This window comes from Sardina pilchardus, chromosome 1, assembly GCF_963854185.1.
Source record: "Sardina pilchardus chromosome 1, fSarPil1.1, whole genome shotgun sequence".
Taxonomy (NCBI): Eukaryota; Metazoa; Chordata; class Actinopteri; order Clupeiformes; family Clupeidae; genus Sardina; species Sardina pilchardus.
This window is the reverse complement of record NC_084994.1, coordinates 35385122-35409389: the sequence shown is the minus strand read 5'-3', so window position 1 is coordinate 35409389 and position 24268 is coordinate 35385122. Positions and strand designations below refer to the sequence as shown.

At 40.1% G+C, this 24268-nt stretch overlaps 2 protein-coding genes across 2 annotated transcripts; both read right to left on the bottom strand.

Annotated features, from left to right (window-relative positions):
- Positions 1–1196: 1196 nt before the first annotated feature.
- LOC134089132 (GTPase IMAP family member 8-like) lies at positions 1197–11584 on the bottom strand. The gene is made up of 7 exons (XM_062543468.1): positions 11346–11584; positions 9821–9923; positions 6480–7178; positions 5567–6331; positions 4202–4327; positions 2559–2702; positions 1197–2165 (listed from the first exon to the last, which is right to left on the bottom strand). Exons 2-7 carry the CDS (start codon positions 9846–9848, stop codon positions 2023–2025), a joined length of 1905 nt encoding a protein of 634 aa, XP_062399452.1. The 5' UTR covers positions 9849–9923; positions 11346–11584; the 3' UTR covers positions 1197–2022.
- A 1331-nt stretch (positions 11585–12915) lies between these two features.
- On the bottom strand, positions 12916–18866 carry LOC134075279 (GTPase IMAP family member 8-like). The gene is made up of 6 exons (XM_062530851.1): positions 18665–18866; positions 16733–17428; positions 15499–16257; positions 15234–15320; positions 14477–14626; positions 12916–14203 (listed from the first exon to the last, which is right to left on the bottom strand). The coding sequence occupies exons 1-6, from the start codon at positions 18687–18689 to the stop codon at positions 14166–14168; spliced, it is 1755 nt and encodes a 584-aa protein (XP_062386835.1). The 5' UTR covers positions 18690–18866; the 3' UTR covers positions 12916–14165.
- Positions 18867–24268: the final 5402 nt, after the last annotated feature.

Here is a 24268-nt window from a genome sequence, read left to right as displayed (position 1 = left end):
TTTACAGTATGTGTGATCTGATAGATAAGAGTGGAACATTTCAGCAGTCTCAAAACATAAACCAGGTAGACTGCATGCTTCCACTGGACCATAGCCAAGCATGCAGGGACAACATACAGACACAAAGTACCAGTGCCCAACTGTTGACATCATTTCCCTTCACCAGCTCCTCACAACACAAAGGGTGGAGTCAGACCCAGAGCTACAGTATACAAATGCTTCCAGCTAATATCAAACCTGCTGCTAACTTATACCCGCTAAATTACATGTAGTTCAACTGCTACACTTCTATATAACCAACCTGTTGTGTTGAATCATACGACTCAGCCCTGCACATGCCCAGACTGACTTGAACCCACAAACAGCCACACCTCAGATTGGAAGTTGAGCGCGGCAGTAATCGAGCTGAAAGCCCAGGTTCCTTGATTTCTTGCCAGCAGAACTACTCTTGAGGCGTTGGAGCGAGGTTTACTATTCCACATGCACAGCTATGCAAGCTACCATTCATTACTCAAAAGTTGAATATGTAAGGTCCCGTTCTACCTGTAATGGCTGCCTTCCAGCTTACATTTGTACTGTATGTCTGCAGGCAAGCTTTATGCCCGACTCCTTTAATGTCTTTATGCCCAGCTACTGACATTTAGTTAATTATTGTCATTTTGTGTATGGTTGAGTTTAACACTGCATAGTGAAATTGAAGAGTTTGATCCCAAAACGCTATATCCTCCATTTTAATGAATGAATGAAAAACTGCTATTTTATTGATATTACTTGAAATACACAATTAAATAACATGACTTTTTAATCTTTTTAAAAATGTTAATAGCCCAGAACGTTTTGGAACCAAACTCTTCAACGTGTGTTCTCTCTCCAGGGTGACTCTGGTGGCCCTCTGGTGTGTGATAGCGGAGGCGTGTGGTCTCAGGTTGGTGTCGTGTCCTTGCAGTTGCAGTTGTCGGGCACCAACAACTGCAACGTGCACACCCCTGTCTTCTACGCCCGCGTGTCCTACCTGCGTAGCTGGATCGACCAGACCGTGGCCCGCAACTAGAGCCAAAGCTGTTACTCCTCTAGCCCTCAGGGGCATAGAATTAAAGCATTTTGGGGAGTTTTATGTAAAAGAAAGTAGTTAAAACCTCTGTGTAGTCCTATGAGGAATTCGAGAATTATGGTTGGGAACAACAGAAAATGCAATATTCAGTGACTCATTGTTTAATTCATGGGGGAAATTCAAAGAAGACCAGTTTTTACAGCAATATTGACATAAGGGTCAGTATTTACAGTATGCACTTCATCGTTTACACTACATCATTAGACAACGCACTAATAATTGGTTAATCAGCTCACATACGTTATAATGTAATATTTTTTTTCACACATCATAATATACACAATATACCCAGAATATACATTGTAAAATATAACATATTCAAATAGACTTCAAATTAAATACTTTGAGCCTACAGTGCGATTAAAAGGAGCGATTTACTTTCACATAAAGTCCCCAGGCCTCAGATACAGTGCATGGCTATTTGTTGTAAATGTATTTTCTGATCTTAATATTGTACCGATTTATGTCATTTTGACCCAAAATAAAAATGTTGACTCATACAACCATACCAAGGTTGAAAGATACTGAGCTTCTCTTTCACATTAAATTGGAATTCATTCAATTGAATCAATTTGCTCTGTGCCCTCCTTTACTGTAAGGGTATATGCCCCACATTCACCCATTCACACACACCCACACACACACACACACACACACACACACACAGAGAGATGGCGGAGGCTGCCATGCAAGGCGCCAACCTGCTCATCGGGAGCACTGGGGCAAGTGTTGTCCAAGGACACTTCATCAGGGTCAGGAGTAGTTGAGCTCTAACCAGCAACCTTCCAGTTACTGGATGACTCCTCTGCAGCACTGTTAGTCCTAAATTAAGGGCACCTACATTTCCATTCACATGAATGGCATGAAGATAGGCTATGCCACAGATGGAAGCACTGATATACAGTATCAGTTCAAATGGAATATGGATATGAACATGATGATGATGTAGGAAATTCTTCCTCATTTGAGGCATATCCTGATGTGTTATTATGATGAAACCACCAGACCACCTTTCTATATGATTGGTTGAGGTCATGCACATCAGCTTCAGATCCTGTGGGGATTCAAAAATAAGCTTACAATACAATAACAATATAATACATATTGCACATCAACATTTTACTTCCAAGGGATATTATGCAAGTTTTGTTTTACCTTATAACACCTTCAAAGTATTTTGGTAAACTAATGTATAACAAGGAGAATGTCCCCAGCTATAAACAGCTTCTCTATTATGGAGAACCAGCCGTGCAACTTTGCTCTCCTCCACGCCACAGAATCACACATCGCTTTATATTATGGCAATTGCGCAAAAGCCTATGATTTGTGTGAAAACTATGACAATTTTTGACATTCTGAATTGGCCACAGTTACTTGCTGGACAATACCTTTGATGAATACATGTTATTTGCATTTTTCTGAAAAACGTCTTCTAATGTAGTCTTACCAGATTGTCTTAGCTCTGATAACTGACGCTGAAATCTCTGTATGACGCCCAACTCTCGTCGTCCCCACTCCATCTCCAGTTTCTCTTTCATTCTCTCCATCTGACCAGCAGGCCTCTCTCTGGTCTGCTCTTTGTCTCCAAGCCCTGGTGGATCACATACAAACACATACATAGGTGAGCTCAGAAAGTGTTCAAATTACCACTGAATTACATCATGTAGCATTTATGATAAGTAAAATGCTGTGTGTTGACTGTGGTCAAAAATTTGACCTTGCAATGGAAATTACATTGGCTATGAGTTTGACACTTTTGACTAAACAAACAAATGTTCCATAAGTTGCTATTAGCAGAAATTGAGTATAGCAGTATCATTTTGATGGCAAACTAACTTATAATAGGGAGAATGATGCATGTTCCCAGCAGCAAACTACTTGTCTAGAGAGAACCAGCCCTGCAACTTCAATCTCTCCCGCCCCAGGGAATCACAAATTGCTTTACGGCATTGCTTTACTATTTGTATGAAATCGTCTAATAGTGCAATGTCAGTTGACATGGCTCTTTTCGGAGATTATGTTTGCCAGTTTGTAAACAAATCCACATGTACCGTGTCTAGGTATTGACAGTATGACAGTTTTGTAAAATGCAGTAGCCAAATCCGAAACGGCATTGGATTCCTTGAAATACAATGTATACAGAGGTGGAAAAATCCAGTTTCAGAAAGTATACAAGTCTTACCACATATCTGTGCCAACAATTCATTTAAACCAGCTGATTCTAATTAGCACAACTCTTCAGCTACAGTAGGTGGAGCAGCTAATTGATGAGATCACCTGTGCTAAGTGCACAGGTAGAACCAATACATGGTCAGACTTTTACTCACTGACGCTGGAGTTTTCCACCTTTGAATGTGTATATACTTTTTAACATTCAGAATTGGATAACGTTGATTGGTTGTAGGGCCTACAATACAAAATTCCCATAGAGGTAGGCAGATTTTTTTATTTTTTTTTTAAATTCAATGTCAGTTATATCAGGGTGCATAGTGTCATGGATCCATGCCTATATGGGAAGTTTAACACATAGGGTTAACATAGGGGGTTCCAATACTAATGACCCCTGTATTTTAAGGAAAACATTTATTTATTTACGATACATTATTTATTCACAAAATTGGTGTTTTTAATTATTATCTAATCAATTAATTAATCTCCGTCTCTCTCTCTCTCTCTCTCTCTCTCCATAAATAAATATATATATATATATATATATATATATATATATATATATATATATATATATATATATATATATATATATATACTGTACATATATGGGACGTTTAACACATAGGGTTAACATAGGGGTTCCAATACTAATGACCCCTGTATTTTAAGGAAAACATTTATTTATTTACCATACATTATTTATTCACAAAATTGGTGTTTTTAAATATTATTTATTTAATGAATGAATGAATGAATTAATCTCTCTCTCTCTCTCTCTCTCTCTCTCTCTCTCTCTCTCCATAATATATACATATATATATATATATATATATATATATATATATATATACAGTATGTGTGTGTGTGTGTGTGTGTGTGTGTGTGTGTGTGTGTAAATGTATGTCCAAGAGTTATTACCTGTGGCAGCATTAATGCCAGATTTCTTGATGGGATATTTAGGCTCTGATGTGTTCTGTGGACTGGTGCCCTTTCCTGAGTGGATTTCCTTCGAAGTACCCTCAGAACACGGGTGATCATCTCTGACTGATTACAAATATAAAATATGACCACATATATAACATAAGCACTATGAGAAAATAGCAATGACATTATGTGAATATATTAGTTACAGCAACAACAATTACATCACTAACTTACTAATACTAGGCCATTGGTAGGCTATTGGCCGAAACATCTGAAAAAAAAAGGCTGTATACTGTACATACACAGTTCTGGGAAAAAAAAGACCACTGCATTTTTTTCTGATGCGATCGTATGGTTTGGAGTGACATTAGAATGAGTTGATGGTCATATTCAAATTTGCAGTGTCTCTTAATTATGACCGCCGCTAGCGTAGCTAGTGTAGCGGTCATACAGTGATTGTCAAAGTTTTTCTTTCTTCTCCTATTTCTTCTTCTTCTTTTTAACCCGTTATCTACTTCATCTACTAATTTTTGGTCAACAAATCCCAGGACACCCTAACACCAGGGCACATAAACTTGGTGGGCATGTAGCCCCAGTAAAACTTTAACGGAAAAACTTTGTTTGGTCTCTGGAGGCCACTCCACCTCTGCAGTTTTTCCTAAATAACTACCTGAATCGTGGCACCGAGGATGACAAAAGTTTTATGGTATGTTGGTCTCAAGAGCCCGCATCAACTTAGCTTATAACCAGTCATTTATGATTTGCACCCCCATGGTAAAAAGTTTAAATGTAATATATTATTGCTTTAATTGCCTTAAGATGAAATGTTATGAACTGCACCAAATTCCCTGACATTTCCTGACACCCTGTAGGAAAATGCTAAGTTTTGTGGAATTTCATCCATAGGGGACTAAAACAAATGATTTATGTGTACATTTAGTGACTGTACACCCATCGGCCTGCGGATGGTGCTAATGAGCAAAGGGTTGCTGGTTTAGGATACTGTCACACCATACACACACATGCACACACACACACACTCACACACAAGTACGCACGCACACATTCTGTACACACACGCACAGACACACACACATACTCTTCTACACGAATCAAACTCACACATGCACACATTAATTTATAAACATATGACCTACAAGAGTATATGAGATATATGCATATAAACTGCACACATAGGAGATACAGTACAGAAAAGCTGACAAGCACCATTTATTTTTGTGGAGAGAATATGCAGAATGAGCGGCGGTCATATTTTGTACTGCTATGCGGTACATCTAGTTCATACTGTATCAACAAAATGTGAAACAGGAGAAGAAGAAAGGTAAAATCCAAACTCACACTTTGTGCCTGGATCGTCCATACTTCCTTTCAGCTTTGAAGTTGTTTTACTGAAGATGGTCGCCATCGCCTTCTCCAATTCTCTGTCCATTTTCTGCCATTTCTGATCCAAGAACTGCACTATGTCAGTTGGTACTTCCTTTAGATTGGTCTTTTTATCTACAGGTTCTTGTGCTTCTGGCCCTGGCCTAAATAAACTGTTACCAGCCACCATTTCCTCAATCTTCTTCAGCAGCTCCACAACTTTCTCTTCTTTGTCATACCAACTCAGGACATGATATCTGTTCCCACATTTCTCCACAAGCCATTGCAGTGGTGCTCCTTCACCCTCAATGTGCTCCTCTATACTTGTGTCAGTAAGCCGATCTCCGCATGTGAACAGCACCATAGTGTGTCTCCAGATATCATCACCAAACATCTTCATGTTGTCTTCAGTGATCTTCCTCTGTTCCTCAGGAAAAGTTGTGTCTGCTGGGACAGCGAGAAGAATGGCATGAGGAGCTTTGGAGTCAAGTGTCAGTGCTCTCTGCAACTCTGTCTTCACCCATTCTGGATTGCATTCAGCAGGTAAGTACTTCCACCAGCCAGGGGTGTCCACCACAGAGACTTGTCTTCCAGCGACTTCTCCGAACATTCTCTCTGAAGTATACGTTCTTCTTTTGTTCACATGATCCACTTGGCCCAAAACTGTGTCCTTTGCAGCTGTTTTTCCCGAGATCAACCACCCCAATAGAAGAATCGTAAGTTCTGATAGAGATGGTACCCCTGAATGAGCATATTTGAGAATCAGATTTGCTTTTGTGTTTCCTTATCATATACTGTTGATTTTATATAAGAAATATTTCGAACAAGATCAGATTAGAGCAGAAGACCATTTTTTTTACATAGTGCTGCTTCATATAATTAAGCTTACCGTACTTATGTAGCATTTCTCTTTGGTCCATAACCTTCTGCTGTCTCATCTTTGCTCTCTCCTGATGAGTGTTCCTGTTCTCTTCAACTTCCCTCAATATTTTCTCATCAAGCTCAAAACCGCTGTTACCATACTTTGTCACCATGCCGTCAATTTGTTTCAGAAGCTTATTCATATTCTCATCAACTTCATCACAACTTTCTGTACTGACAATGTTAAACATGTGACACCTGTTCCCACATTTCTCAACCAGCCATTTCAGAGCCTCTCCCTCAATCTCAATGTGCTGCTCTAAGCTTTTACCCTCCAGATATTCTCCTCTGGTGAACACCACTATGGTGTGTTCCCAAACTCTCTCCCCAAAAAGCCCCATGTGTTCCTCCACAGACCTCCTGATCTTCTCAGTGAACGGGACATTATTAATATCAATGATCAGAAGGAAAGCGTGAGGCCCTGGCAGACACTCTCTGACACTCAGAACAATCTTTTGTTTGATAAAGTCTGCTGTGTCACTCAAAGGATACTCCCTCCACCAGCCTGGGGTATCAATGCAGATCAGTTTTCTACGACAGACCTCCCCCTCTCTCTTTACACAAGAATCTGTTATTTTCCAAAACTCTGGCCCTGTCTGATTGAGAAAGGTGTTTATCAAAGATGTCTTCCCTGACTCATGAAAACCCAAAACCACCACTCGCAGCCCTGGAAGACAGAAATGATGCACTCATTATGCAGCATTACCTTAATGCAACATACATATACATGTACATGTACATGTAACACAGTCATCAGTCATTTCATAATTCTATTTACATTTTAATTAGAGATGCACCGATCGATCGGCCGGTCAGTCTGAGACATGCCGATTTTATGCCGGTCAAATGCACTCGCACGTACTTGTAACAACATCACACTCACACAGCTGAGTTTGCAAAGTTTGATGAAGCTAGGCCAACAGTCAGGGCTGGATAAAGCGCTAATACTGAGTTTTTCTATGCAGCAAACGCTGTGCTTTGCCATACTGCGTGGAATTTACTATACTAAGCTGTCACTTCAGGTTACAGCGCTCATCAAAGCCCGTCCTTGCCGCTAATTGCGTGCCCACAGCTGAACCACAAGCGCTAAGCAGCGACATAGCACGGCAGGAATAAGCATAGTTTTGCTTCGGTTTGCCAACTTATCATGTATTCTTTCACACAACTAAGTCCGATTTACACATTTAGAGGTTTATTTCATTACCTTTTGTCTGATCACGCCTGTATATTTCTTCTAAATTCGCCAAAAGTTAGCATTCTAATGTGTCATAAACTACCGCGACCGTGATACAAAACATATCATGCGTGGTGTCGTTGGAAAGCTCCTGCATGACGTTATGCCATCCAAATATGGACACTTCCTTAGTATCCGCAAGCAATCGCGAAAGTTCAAAGAAGAGTGTGGACTGAGAATGTAAGTCATTTGCTGTGTTTCAAGGCTTCTCAAAATTATTTTTTTTTTGTTGTCATTTTCCAACATCTCAGCCTATGTAGCAATAACTTCAGTTATCAGTATTCTGAAGATATTTACAGTTGGATATTGCATATGGATGTGAGAAGAAAATAAATAGTGTTCCTAGTGCATTTCTACATGTGTGAAATGAATGTCCCACACTGGGATTACTGCAGCTGAAGAAGACTTGAAGAAGAATCTGTCTATTCACATTTTTCTACCAGCCATTGATAAGTTGATTACATTTCTAACATGTTGTAGCCTATTAAAAAAAATATAGGCTAGAAAATAACTCTTTGTTTGTGCTGTAAAGTGGTTAGAAGAAATTAAATCGGAATCGGCTAAAATCGGTATCGGCCGGTCAAACTCGATGAAAAATCGGAAATCGGAATCGGCCAAAAACTTGCAATCGGTGCATCTCTAATTTTAATCATTAGTATGACTGCCACGCATGAGCAATTAGAAGATTGTTGAAGACCAGTAACCATTTAGGGGTGTTTTAAGGACAGAATCATCCTGGCCCATAGCGAGCAATGCTGAAGCCATACAGAGAACATTCTAAAGCACCCAAAGCAGCAACAGGATCAGTCTTCAAAATGTCGGTGTCAACCACTCATTTGCATCCTAAGCAATACAGAAAACGGGCTTCAAGTGTAAAATACCGAACTATGCCTTTAACTGTTGGTGACTGTACACCAAATGGCATGTAGATGGCTGGACACAGTTTTCTGTGAATATCTTGAGAACTGTAGTGCCTATGGGGCCATGTCAACCCATCCCAAAAACACTAATTTAATGTATAGTGCAATCCTATAATTTTCAAAAATGAAAAAGCAAAAATGAGGCATTGTAATGGCAGGTATCTTTGGTTGACAGATTCAAAACTGCACAACATTTGAAGTGCAAGATCATTATTACACCCTCTGAATCCTCACGTTTTGTGTAATTTGATTCATGGGGGACCATTCAATAAATTAATGTAGGCTATGTGTACATTTAGTGACTGTACACGCACATGCATGCACACACACACACACACACACACACACACACAGAGACAAGCACAAACACTCATTTACATGAAATCTGCTGTGGGGAATGGAGTAGGAGATGGAAACAAATTGACAAGCATGATTTAATTTTGTGGCAAGAAAGTGCAGGACTGAATGGTAGTCATATTGTGTTAGTTGTGTTTCATTTGGTCATGCTGCCTAAACAACATTTCGGTCTCGGTTCACAAAAACACGCAAAAAACACACAAAAAAATGCATAATAGAGACACAATACCAAAACTTTAAGCAAAATACTGTAAATGCTGAAAGGGGGCTCAATGAAGAATTGATCAGCCAATAAGTTAAAAATATGGACTGCTAAAGAAAGAAGTTTAATCACTAAGGAGTATCTCCTTGATGTGTTCTACTTACTGTAATGAGTCTGTTGTGTCTGATATCACTGTATATTATCTATGTACTGCATATGGTGTTAATTAATATCATAAACATAACATTTAGTCAGTCAGAGCCAAAGCAGTATCATTCCTGGTCATTCCCTATCTCATTGATGTATTGTACTTAATGACTTAATGTAATTTCTTGCTTTCAATTTCTGGTATTTACTGTACTTGCTGACTGTCACAATATCAATTCTAGGATTTTGCAGTCCTCGTAAACTTGCTCTTAAAACAAAACGATTGGCATAACCCTTTTATTATTGCAAATTAAACCATTAACACAAAACAACACAATAATTATCACCAAACAATGACACACCATTGGTACACACTAACATGACCCTTATCCTAGTAATACGCTTTCCTAGATTAGTTTGTAGTATGTCATTAACATTGTAATACTCACCACTCTGGCTGACATGTTCTTGTGACATCGTCTTCTCAGTAGGCCACGGTAGCTGTGTTGCTTTAACCAAGATTAGAACCTTCCAGAAACTCTCAGACTTCAACTGACGGTGAACAGTGATCCAAAAGGAAGTATTAAATTAAAGTTTGCTTCCCAGATATTGTTTGTGCATGTTCAAAGGCATCTGCATTAACAGGTAAGTATGAGGAACCAGAATGACTGCTTTTCCAAGCGTGTCACCAAAACATATCTGTCTAAATATAGATATTGTGTTGTATAACACGCATGCTTGTTACTGCAGAAAAAAATCATATTATCTTTATAATAACAGGAACAAAGGCTACTATTATCACTCTTGTATGTTTTGCATGCTGTATGTTTTTAAAGCAACACTAAAGAGTTTTTTGTACCTTAAAATAATGTTTCCTAAATCATGTCAGTGGTTCATCAACTCGTAACAGGGTGAACCACACTGCATTCACTTCGCTGGCCTTTACTGGCTATAACCACGCTATGTAAGTTTACCAGATCAGGTAGTGGATCCGTAGTTTGATGGAATGAGACACATGTGACCACAAATTTGACTGAGACACATGTGACCACAAATTTGACTTGCTTGGATGATGTTATAATAACAGGAACAAAGGCTACTATTATCACTCTTGTATGTTTTGCATGCTGTATGTTTTTAAAGCAACACTAAAGAGTTTTTTGTACCTTAAAATAATGTTTCCTAAATCATGTCAGTGGTTCATCAACTCGTAACAGGGTGAACCACACTGCATTCACTTCGCTGGCCTTTACTGGCTATAACCACGCTATGTAAGTTTACCAGATCAGGTAGTGGATCCGTAGTTTGATGGAATGAGACACATGTGACCACAAATTTGACTTGCTGACATCATCCAAGCAAGTCAAAATCATTCTCTTATATACGGTATGCTCTACGTTGTCTGTGGACATAAAGTAAATATCACCTCACACCATATGCTAGCTGCTTGTGCCCAACTGTAAAGAAATGCAGGATCTGTGGGCATTGTGAAAATATGATGCATTGCAACATCAATGCAATTCAAATGTGTAGTTTCTCATGTCTCATTTAATCGAACTACTGTACAGGTACAGTACGCTACCCAATCTGGTAAAGTTACATAATGTGGTTATAGCCGATATGAGGGCCGCAAAGCAAATGCAGAAGTGCCATTCACCCTGCTATGAGTTGATGACCCGCTGAAATGATTTTGGAAACATTATCTGTATTGTTGCTTTAAGTGAGTTCATTATTGTTGCTTTAATGTCATTTATGCTTTAGCAGATACCTTGTCATATGGAGGTTGACTTCATAACAGCTATAATCTTGTTATTGCACTCGGTCATATTTGACAGATGAACTCAGTCAAACAGATGTATCTGAGAAGGATGTCCTTTCCCCTCCTTACTCTTTCAGCATAATTTAATGCAGACTTTATCAAATGTATAGACAAACCCAATACTCTAACGTCAACTTCTTTGAATGCTTGCTTACCTGGTACGTTGCATCTGTGAGTTAGCGTGTCTCTGTGCATATGGATCTAATCAGTGTCATTTATTCTCAGCTGTGGCTTATGGGAACTGGATTTACAGCATTTACAAAAGGCTCCATCAAAGGCGGAGTTCTCCTTTAAAGATTTCTGATAATAGTTGACACAATTGAAACAACCTGATGGCATGTACTCTATCAGCAATCAGGAGACAGCATGACGGAAAACAAAGACAAGACAAAACCTACATAGTCGCCATAAGAACATACTGTTCACCAAAGCACATTGGCAATTGTCCAGGCAGAGCAGACATAGGCAATTTCAGATCAGGGCCAAGTTATATGCTCACATGTCCCTGCAAAATACGTGATCACATCCTGATGAGGTTCATTTCAGCTAGTCCTTTCTGGTGGTAATAGAATTTGTCCTGGAAATACACAAAAAGTATGATGGCCTGTGTCTGCTTGCCATATTATTATTTATTATTATTATTATTATTATTATTATTATTATTATTTGGGGAAAATACTACTGTAGCATAATGTGTCTTACATTTAATGGTGTGCTGGTTAGAATTAGATAAATAATCACAATTAGATACATTAATACGATTTTTTTGTTGTTGTTTGTCCTTATCAGGCCTTTGTCGCCTTACACATGATATGTGCAGCAGCAACTGTCACTTATTCAACACATTTTTAGCTTTCGATCTTCGACTCTGAGGTGCTCCAACAAGTAAAATCCAGACTTGATCTTCTTTGTGGTCAGCTGGTTTGAAGTGGTCTGACAATGTTACACGCCCTTCTTACTGTAATGAGCCAGATCAAAGGGATGACGCCATTCAAGGCAAGACAAAGCTTGTCATTTTCACTTTCACATTGTTTCGTCCCAATTGTTTCACTAGTTTACAGACTTGGTCAGCGTTAGGTCAAGAGAACATAATTTTGATTCATACAGATTATATTATTTCCCTATGATTGAGTGGCTTATGGCAATCTAGCGCTTCATCAAAATCATATTTTGACTCATATCCCATGCTTTGATATCACAATAAGTTCAATTCTTAAAGTTTCCCCTTTCCTTTCTCAGTGTATTATTTTTCTGTAAATTGATCCGCATATGCAGAGAGAAGCTTGTAAGAGGCATCTGGTGGTCTTATTTTGCACTCAGGCATCGTATAGAAATGTCCAAGGGGACAAGCATAAATAGTGAAAAATGTACTGAAGGAGAAAAATACAGTTTCAAGGATGATCAAAGTCTAACCAAAAACTATGTCTATTTCTGAACACAGGTACATAAAGAAAGTGTAGATTTTGGCATGTATTCACAAGACGCCAAATGCTTTAATGAGCCTGGGAAATGGCATGAGAAACATGACAAGGCTAGAAAAAGCTTCTTATTTTCAGGAGACAGAAAAGCAGGTCTAATCAGTTCTCCATTTCACTTTTTGTCATTTGATATTCTTGATATTTTATAATATCTTTCTGAATCTTTCCCAAGATCAGAGTTCAAGCAGTTTTCCCTTTCCTTTTCTATAACTTAATCATAGGCCTAGAGAAACAATGAAAACACATATGCAATCTCAGACCTGTTTATAGGTGTTTGCTGCCATCTAGTGGTCTTATTTCACATTAACCAGTCGCCATGTGGATATCTTCCAAGAGCTAAGAAAGAATGATGATGAATTCCAGTGACCCACATGAAAAGTGATTTCAGCTGAATGATTATAAAGTTGAAGTTTATGTGTAATTTAAATATTCAAATTTCCCATTTGCTGTGTTTTACCTCAATATGTCTTACAGAACGTTACACATACTGTATGCACATGTTTGCTAGGTGTTGTTGAATCAAAGACTTTAGAGTTTCTCTTTTTCAGTGGTTGCTGAGTTATACCACTGTAAATACATACTCAGATTAAAAGAATCATATTACGCACATTAGATTGGATGAATATATTATAACAATTCTTTTGAAGGTAAAATCAATATTGTAAAGTTAAATGACCCACATGGCCTACAAAAAAGCTCTCTGATGAAGTCTAAAAGGCAAGTATAAATCAATACTGAGAAAAAAATATTTTAGCAAGAGGGCAATTAGATGGTTTCTCATTGGCACCTTAGAACGCAAAGCATAGGGTATTTTACACTGGCAAAAACTAGATTTCCTTACAAACAACAGCTGGTCTAAGCTATTTATTGGATGAGAGGCAATCTGGCCAAACCACAGCTGTGGGTAGGGCCTACAGTATGTCCTTTCCCAGCCTCATGCCATATTGTTTAAACAGTGGTATTTACACATGGTACACAGACCCGGAAATGATGAAATTAAATGATGAATGAAATTCACATTGACATTTACACAGGCTAAAACCACTAGTACATTTGACATCAAATGAACATTAAGCAACACAACGCATTGTGGGCGACTTACGGTAAGTGCTCAATACAAACTAGAATGTGATCGTGTGAGTGTGGGTTGGCAGATGACAGGCCATACACACACACACACACACACACACACACACACACACACACACACACACACACTGCATTGTGGATGAAATATTACACAAACACACACACACACACACACACACACACACACACACACACACACACACACACACACACACACACACACACACAACACAACGCACAACGCACAACGCTCCTTACAAAGTATACAATTGTATAATACACATCACATATAATCATCTCATGTGTCTATGTGCTATTCATTTCCCTCATGGTCTAGATCTTCATCAGTGCCATGTCCAGCGGTGCCATCACACCATCTGAAGATGCTTTCTTCTGGCTAGTTCACTCTCATGATTGATCGCTCTCGTCAGATTCAGATGACAGGACTTGGGTGTCAAAAAGACAAGAAATGGAGAAAAAACACTTTGAGCAAAAACATTAGTTTAGTCTGGAACAGACATTAACCTAGTTCTAGCTCTGCTCAAGCCAACACTTAAAATGTAATTGTGTGGGTGATATTTATGCGCTTTACAGACGGTAAACATTAATGTGTATTGCTATACCATAACAAACTAATACAAACACAGCACAAAACTAATAACCATGGAACAAACACCACAGGATGATTAACGGTGATCACCCGTTGTGTGTGTTCTCACCTGCTGGCGTGTGCTGCTCTGACAGGATTTCGTGAAGCCGCTCCCTGACCACCACTTCCTGTCGTCCCCACTCGCGCTGCAGCATCTCCCTCACCCTCTCCAGCGCCTCCCCCTCGGCCGGGTCAGACAGGTCGGCCGAGCCCTCGCCGTCTGGCATGGAAAATACAAAATGTGTATTCGATAAAGATCTGCCACCTACAGTGCTACGCTCCTTCATGCCCCCAGAGTGGAGTAGTGGCTGACGGTTCTAGCTGTTGGCTGTAGCAACTCGAGCTAGAACTGTCTGTTCAATTTTTTTTTTCGCACTGACAAAACTCAGTGACCTTGAGAAACAAATCTATGTGAAAAAAATGCCGGAATTCTCCTTTCAGGCACATCCACACCGGTGAAGATAACAATTATGATAAAGGCAAAAATAACAGTTTGAAGTAGGTTTTTCAGCCTAGCTAATATAAATGTCCACTCCATCCTACGATCAAAATAGCAACTGAAGAATGATGTTGTCGGGGATAATTTTCAGAGCGATTCTGTGACTGACAGAAAGCTGACAGACAAAGAAAATCCGTAACATTTTAGACATTACATTATTAAACTTGAGGAGAGTCTTCCCTTACTGTTGGTCAGTGTGGTCGGTCATTGTTATGGTTACAGTGGTCTTTATCATTACTGGTGGGGACTGGGGACGGACATTTATAACAAGGCAAATATTCTCATCATTGCTTGGGAATGATTGGGTTGCAATAGCATGTGATCTCACCTGAGGTGGGGTGATTTATGGTCAGTGGGCTGATGCACTTTGTGGACAACCTCTCATTCCCACTGGTATCAGGGAATGGCTCGTTGTCTGGTTGGAACAATGAAGACATTCCATAATGAATCATATCATCCACAAGACATAAGCAAAACAAAAGTAGGCGAAGCTTTCTGTATTTTTTGATAAGAACTGTTGTAGCAATTGATTTGTTTTTTTCTATACATTTTTGAATCAACGTTATTAGATGAGTCAGAAAATCAGAACTTACAGTCAGGAAAATCATCCATGGTTCGATTTCCCTCCAGGACAAGTGTTTGGCTGCACATGCTTTTGACGGTCTCCTCCATTTGTTTGTCCATCCTGTTCCATTCCTGGTCCAAGAATCTCACCACCTCTGCATTTGTTTCATCTGCTTCTTCGGCCGCCTCCTCGACCTCGGGTGCTTGGGCTTCTTCAGGGAGACTGAACATGCTGTTCGTAGCCACCATTTCCTCAATCTTCTCCATCAGCTCTGTGACTTGAGAGCTTTCTCCGCTTTGGTCCTTTCCCAAGACGTGATATCTGTTCCCGCACTTCTCTGCGAGCCACTGCAGTGGTGCTCCTTCACTCTCAATGTGCTCCTCGATGCTTGTGTCTCCCAGAAGGTCTCCACACGTGAACAGCACCATGGTGTGTCTCCACACGTGCTCGCCAAATATCTTCATGTTGTCTTCCGTGATCTTCCTCTGTTCCTCAAGGAAGGTTGTATCTGCTGGGACCGCCAGAAGAATGACGTGGGGGTTCTTACCGTCGAGCGTCACGCTCCGGCGCAGCTCCGTCTTCATCCACTCTTGGGTGAACTGGCCGGAGAAGTACTTCCACCATCCAGGTGTGTCCACCACGCTGACTAGACGCCCTGCCACTATTCCCGATTTCCTGTTGGCCTGGATGGTTCTTCTCCAGCCTATGTTCTCCTTCAAGTTCAGGATGATGTTTCTGGCCATGGTCTTTCTAGAGCACACCCAGCCCAGTAGAAGAATTTGGATCTCTAATAGAGATGAAGAACAGAAATGAGAAAAGAAAAGAAGAAAGAATGTGGCAACTAGAAATGACAACAACAAAAACATGCCCGTCTTCTCAAAGAAACACAATGGAAGCACTCATATCAATGTCCTTTAGCATCAATAGCCAATGCCTTTTAGTGCTGAGACAGAACTCAGACTTTCGGTCATGATCCTACCAAATCAACGTTTTAAAGAAGGATGTATTTGCCGTTTTGCCGACTGGCTACGATTGGTCACAAATGCTGGCCTATTACGTGCAGAGGCAGTTTGAAAGACAACTGTTCATCCCACCCACAGGCTTGGAATGGTCCAACCCCAGACTATACTGTACATTTCTGTATAGTTTGGCTTGCCAGGCTAATGATATGTCAGAGTAGGAATAAGTTTGACACCACTATTGTAAGATAAAAGAACTGCATTGTGTTGCTTTAACAAATATGCAAATAGTTGGCCACTTACCAGGTTTGCTTTCTTCCCTTTGCTTTGCCGCTCTAAGGCGCCGGGACATGGCTTTCTCCTCGTTCGCTTTCTTCTTCTCCTCAATTTCCTTTAGCACCTTCTCGTCGAGTTGAAAACAACCCCCGTGATTCTTTGCTACTATGCCCTCTACCTTTTCCAGCAGTTGGCCTATCTGCTGAGAGTCGCGCTCAAGGACACAATATCGGTTGCCACATTTCCTCACTAACCATCTCAAAGTCTCGCCCCCACTCTCGATGTGCTGCTCAAGGCTTTCATCTACCAGCGCCTCCATGCTCTCAGCTCCCAGCACATCCCTTATGATGGTGAAGACCACTATTGTGTGTCTCCAGATGCTCTCCCCAAAGAGACCCAGGTGCTCCTCGATGGCTCTTCTGTTGTTCTCAGTGAAGGGGTTGTCAATCTTAACCGTTAAGATGAAAACGTGAGGTCCTGGTGGACATTGACAGACACTCAGCACAAGCTTTCGCTTCTTAAACTCTGCAGTGTCAATCAGTGAGAAGTTCCTCCACCAGCCTGGGGTGTCCACTAGGATGAGCTTTCTGCCCCTGACCACCCCCTCTCTCCTCACACAGTTAACTGTTCTTTTCCCCAAATCAGACCCTGTATGACCAAGTAAGGTGTTGATCACAGATGTCTTTCCAGACTCATTTGAACCCAGCATCACCACTCGCAGCTCTGAAAAATAATTAAAAACATATATTTTTTTGTAATGAGTATGTCAGTAATCTTAGTGACATTTAGATAACAAATATAGGCATATCGGCAGCAGGATTTTTTTTTTTTTAAATTTCTACATGTTTATGCTGATAAGTTAATGTTATCAACATGATAATTGTTACAGTTAAGAAATGGCAGTGCAAAATATGTTATGTTTTGTGTCAGTATTTACAGTATTTGACAGGCTTTTTAGGTCAAGTTCAATTCTCTTGGACTGTTGTTGATAGGCTTCAGGTTTCAACAGGTTTGATAGGTTGTCTGTGTGCATTTCCAAATATGTCACCAAAACAGTAAAAAGTAAAGAGTAAAAATAGATCAACATCATGGTAGCAACATTGTTGCCTGGCCTCTGTTTACGGCTACTGTCTGTTTGTGATGGTACTCAAGAAACCATGAGTGATTGGGAAAAAAGAGACGAATGCAATTGTTTTCTACCACATACATTGATGACCAATTAGTTAAGATAAACAAACTGCAAGGTAAACAATCAGCAGTTTATGTTTGCCTGATATGTGCCTTAAATACAGAGGCTGCTGTGTGCGATTTCAGCTGTTGAACGCACCACTCCCCTATGGTATGGCATACAGTATTTGCCACTTGAGCTAAATACTACTATTCCAGATTACATGCGAATGCACTACTTCTTCATTCCTCTCAATTTGATTCTGAATCATTGGGCTCTGGGGCATTACAATAATACACAGGTGCGGTTAATATATTTTCTTTCATTTATTTTTTAATTAGCATAAAACACTGTCCTGCGGTTTACACACAGTGCAACTCATACACTGGAAATTACTGTATTCTTCAAATTCAAAAGTGCAGCATCAAATGTGTGATGTTTCGTGTGCATTTCCCAAGCATTTCTTTCTAGTCACACAAACACAAACTTGACCTTACAGAGACCATATCATATTGTCTGTATAGTGCCGAGTGACGTGCATGGCTTTGCTATTTATAGAGACAGTCCACTCCATTGGCATCCCAGTATTCTTACAGAATTTTAACCCAAGAATATGAATTACTTAATATTACACTATTAAGTATAAATGTGATGCTTTCTTCATTACTTGGTATTATCCCGTTTTAAATGATTATTAATAGTCATTCCATGAGAAATGGAATGTCAGATACAGATACAATGTGATTCACCTCAGCTTGTTACACAGAAAATCATATTTGCATTTAACTTACCTTCTTGACTGAGTTGTTGTGACATTTTGTTCTCTTGTGATTCACTCCTAATCCTGCACCTGTTCAGATCACCTCTTTTATCTCTCAAAAAGATCCCAAGCAACACTCAGTACACTCAGTACTCCAGCACATACCAGTGCAACACAGATGTCCTCATGACTGTGACACGGGAATCTGAGAGTGACAGAGGTACCGTCTACAAAATGGACACCCAGATTTCCGAAGGCCAAATGGAGAACATTTCTCTGATGTGACAACACAGGACTGGCAGTTTACAGAAACAGCAGCCCCCATAAAGACTCACAGTAAAGGGAAGGGAACTGGCCACCCTGCCAGCTATGGAGGTGAAGCCAGTTCCCGCATGCTGCATGTACCCGTGTGTGTGTGTGTGTGTTTAAGATGTCCCATCAATAGGCACAGAACGCCTTGCCAAAAACGTTGGGACCGGACTGGACCAGATACACACATGGACAGAGGCACCCAAATCGTCGAACCATTTGCCCACTACAGAGTGGTGAGGGGTAATAAAGGATTGGATACAACACAGATAGATACTGTATACAGTAAGTTCAGGTATGTTTAACGTTTTCGTTCTTGCGTTCCGCCACTAACATATCGTTCCTGAACCGGTTCTGAACGTAAAATATCGTTCGTTCTTATCGTTCCGGCAATGTTTGGCGGGCCTATCAAGTCTATTTTTGTGGTCTATACCTTAGAATAGACGTACTCATTACTATTTGTCCTTGATTTACACCGTAGCTAGTCTATGCCCAAAAATAACAAATCATATCAATATTTTTTTGTGCATAGAAATATGTGAAGACTTCTGTCATTGTGAAGAAGTGAACTGTTCACTGTTCACCATTCATTTGTTAGCAATGTTGTGTGTGCTCACTGGTCACACTTTTTGATTCTCAGGTAGGAAGTTATTCCAGTTCAAACTGAAAGAGTGCTGTTTAAAAAAAAAAAAATGAAAATAAAAAATAGGAGCTGGGACATTATTTGACAGGTAGAGAGCACCAAGCACTCCTCTGGCTTGCTGTGAGTCTTGGTCCTGGTCTTGTGTCTCTGACTTACATGACGCTCACTGTTTATTTAGTAATTTAGTTCATCTGTCATCACCCCAAATACAACACAAATGGATACATGCACACACTTTTTCACTTGGTATACCACCATCTATGAGTGACCTGAAAACACGCACAGACACACAAACACACACACACACACACACACACACACACACATACAAACACAGCACACTAGAAGAATACAGGGTACTGTACAAGGATCACCACTGAAGGCACCCAAACTCTTTGCAGTTAGGACTTCACTACCAGAAATGTGCTGAGGAGGTGATTAGAGGGCCACACACAAACACAGTTTATAAGTTTAAGAAAGTAATACGATTTTATTTGTAATTAATCAATATCAAGTATACATTTCAATAATTTAAAATAAAACATTTAGTGAGTAAAACAACAAAATATACTTAATAATTAATTATAATTAATAATATCTGACATTTAATTGACGTTACAAATCACATTAAAAACACATTTTAAAAAATCACTATTTGGCACCCGGGTGGAAATAATGAACATTACTATTTGCGGCCGGGTGTAAATGTAAATTGTAATGTTCATTATTTCCACCCGGGTGCAAATAGTACCTGCCTTTTAAAAAAGACATTACTTTGGTCTGAAATGAACTTGACAGGCCTTGCAATCAAATGATGTATCTTAGCTTGCCCTGCAATCAACATACACAGTACAACTGACAATGATTACACTCACTGACTTATTGTATACATGCATGTGTTATGTGATGCTTTACAGTTATTTAGGGTTTGATACTCAGTGTAGTAAGATATACTACATCACAATACGGTGAACTAAGTTGAAGTAACTTTTTTTGAGAGTGGAGCGGAGGTTATGAGCGTCTTATGTGGGGTCGGGGGTCACAGATTTCTCCAGTAACAATTGACAACCAGCTGCATGTTTGTACCCAAAAGGGACTTTGGGGGAGAGAGAGAGAGGGGGGGGGGGGGGGGGGGGTCTGTGTGATGAGATTGTGGTATAGCTTGTGGGATGTATGTGATGTTTATGGATGGGTTTCATTGCACACAGTCTGGAGAGAGTCTGGAGCTTGAGAGCCAATGGTGACTACAGGAGTGTCCACTCAGCCAAAACAGCCTGGCTCCAGACTGCACACTCTGAGGTAGGTCATGTGAAGAGGATATAATGCAGGTGTTCAATACAGAGTCACGGGTTTGTGTATGTGGGTGTAAGTGTGACATTTTGAAGTGTAAATGAGGACGGTTCGCTCCACTCAACCACTCAGAACACACCCACCAATGCACACCCCCGACCCTGAATCTCAAAAATGTCGGACTGACGCAACACAAGACTGGACACTTGTGAGTAAGCTTCATTTCTCAAACAGCAATATGGGTATGTGTCATAATGGTTGTCCGCGGAGACACGTTTGTGTTTACCGCCATTCCCATGACAACAGCTGTATTGTTCTGAGGAGGGCAACTGAATGTCGTTCACGGACGGATGACATCATGTCTCTGAGAGTGTTGGTGTCCTGCGGTCAGAAACAAAGACGCTGCTGTTCTCCCCCTGTACGCCCCAATGCCCCCCCCCCTACCCCCAAATAAAAACTGTCCTCAATGGTGGTGATGAAGATGATGAAGATGATGATTCTAGTATGAGAGACTCTACTCTGGGACAGAATATCACACCGTCTCGGTGGAGCAGCGGATTGCCAAGAGAGAGAGAGTGTCTGCGGAGATCTGGCCGTGTGTCGGCCGGACCGGTTGGGTCTGTTGGGTTCAGGCTCTGTGGGGAGGAGAGGACAGAGAGAGGACCTCTTGAGACCTCTCGTCTCGCACACATCAATTAGTGCACTTTCACTTACAATGGTGACTTAGTGACAAAACTTTCGCTAGGGAAAAACAAAACAACACAAAAAAATGTGTGCTTGCTTTGTTGTTATTTTTGTTTGTTTTTTTGTTTGTTTGCTTCTTCTTTTATTTCAATAAGAAAAATGGAAATAATGTTCTTTTAAAAAAAAAAAATCCAGCGATCCAAAAACGGTGTTTCATCCAAAAAAGTATGTGTGTTTTAGATGCTTTTATTTCATTTCATTTCCTTTTTGTATTATTATTTGTAACTTTAGCAGCGCTGTAACAAACTCCCATGTGTATTTTTAGGATTAAAAAAAAATATATTTTGTACAGATGAACTTTTTACTGTAGACTAGTGTTTGGTGCCAAGTCCGTGTGTTCCTGTAGACCCCCAGTCACTGCGTTCAGTTCCACCACAACAAACTCTAGCAAGGAAGGGACATAAACAAATCACTGCATCCAACGTATCTATTGTTGTTTTGATTTGAATTGTTTTTTTGTTTTGTTTTCCAAAAAAATAAAGTTGTTTTTTTTACATATTATTTATTTCCATTTTGTCACTCCAAATTGATTAAAATTGTTGTGTCCCATTGTGTTGGGGTGAAATGAAGTGTGTGTCTGTGTGTTTGAATGGCCATGTGACCAAGAAATGCATGTATGTTATATTAGCATGATTAACTTCACTTGATTTTCCTGACACCGTGCTTTACGCAAACGTGTCATGAGATAGCAGTTAAAGAGACCCTATGCAACTTCTTCATAGTCATAAAATCGCTCAGAAATCGTTGTTTTGCTTGACTGACCAGTTTCATCGAAAACAGTAACATTTCCTCCCGTCCCCAGTGTCCCTATCCGCTATTGCAACCTTGCAGTTTCTGCAGGAGACGATCGCTCCTTGTTTACATCTGGAAGTCTGAGACGCGTAAGGAACAAGAAGAACCACGCTTGCAATTTATATATTTATATATAGCCTATATATGTATAAATATACACGCTAAAGCTGTCGGGGAAGCTCTGCAGAGAAATAAAACATAAAACATGCATATAAAACGAGCGCAAAACGAAACCGAAACCAGAGATGAAATCGCCAATCATGCATAGTTCCTCTTTAATGAATGAGTACATCGCAGTATTCTAATTGTAGCACATACTGTATGGAATGGCACATGCAAGAGGTGTGGGCTGGCTTCAGAAAGTAAAAGCCCTGCCACATTATTATGATGATTATGATGATTAGTTTTAGGGTGGGGATCAGACTCCTCAGAGACCACAAGGAACACCTTTCTGAAGTTGACAAAAAGTTCCCTTTTATTTTAGTTGGATAGAAGTGATGGTCATCAAAACAAAGACAAAGCCATTATTCAACAACTCGTACAATACTTATTGAGAGAGTATTACATCACTGAGTTTTACATAATAAGATTATCTTAATCATTACATTACCTGTTTAAAACAATCAATTACATGACTGGGAGCTTATCACATTATTGGGTTTTATTGCCTTTTTAATTAATTTAACGGAACATTTAACTTTTGGGAAATTAGTTATTTGCTATCTACCCCAGAGTTATAAGAGGATACAGAGAGAATGTTGGCCTAGCTTACCATAGTTAGCTGGAAGTGCTACAGGCTAACTGGTCTGACTGACCTTGTGGCTAACAGTGGCAGAGTTATCACATGCACAGAGGGGAGAAGGGTACCCTCCTATCTGGGGTAACTCTGGGGTAGAGGGAAAGTAAGTTGACATTTTCCTTTAAATGGCAAAATATTAATGTATCACACATACTGAGAGTGTAATGTGATTGAGAAATTGTTAAGTTGACATTATTTCATCTGATTCTACAACATGCAGTTGTGAGAGGCAGCACTGCGGTTTCCAGATTGGATGGGATGGGATATTCGGAGTAGTTCTTCTATTGTTCAGTCAACAGCTTGAAGATTTTTTGAAGATGTGCTCCAATTCTATAAAGTACAGCAAAACGTGACAAAATAAGTCTGTTAACATTTTCTGAAGATCTCAGGTATATTTATTCCTAATCATTGACATCACTGTTTTTATCAGGACCTCATGACAATACATCCAGTATACTTACATTGAGATGTATTTATTTAGAAAAACATATTAATTGTTATCATTATTAATATCACTACTACTAATAATAATAGTATATTCTTTGGGAATCCAACCCCTTCAACTTCCTGACTTTGACTCTGGCGTGGTGACCATGTTGTCCTCTGGTGCCTTACAGGCCCTTTTCTCATGCAGAGAGTGCATTGTGTACTCACTTACAGGCCCTTTTCTCATGCAGGGAGTGCAGTGTGTACTCACTTACTAGGCCCTTAACCCATGCAGAGAGTGCAGTGTGTACTCACTTACTAGGCCCTTTTCTCATGCAGGGAGTGCAGTGTGTACAGGTCCTTACCAGAGAGTGCAGTGTGTACTCACTTACAGGCCCTCACCAGAGAGTGCAGTGTGTACTCACTTACAGGCCCTCACCAGGGAGTGCAGTGTGTACTCACTTACAGGCCCTTTACCCAGAGGGCCTGCAGAGAGTGCAGTGTGTACTCACTTACAGGCCCTCACCAGGGAGTGCAGTGTGTACTCACTTACAGGCCCTTTACCCAGAGGGCCTGCAGAGAGTGCAGTGTGTACTCACTTACAGGCCCTCACCAGAGAGTGCAGTGTGTAC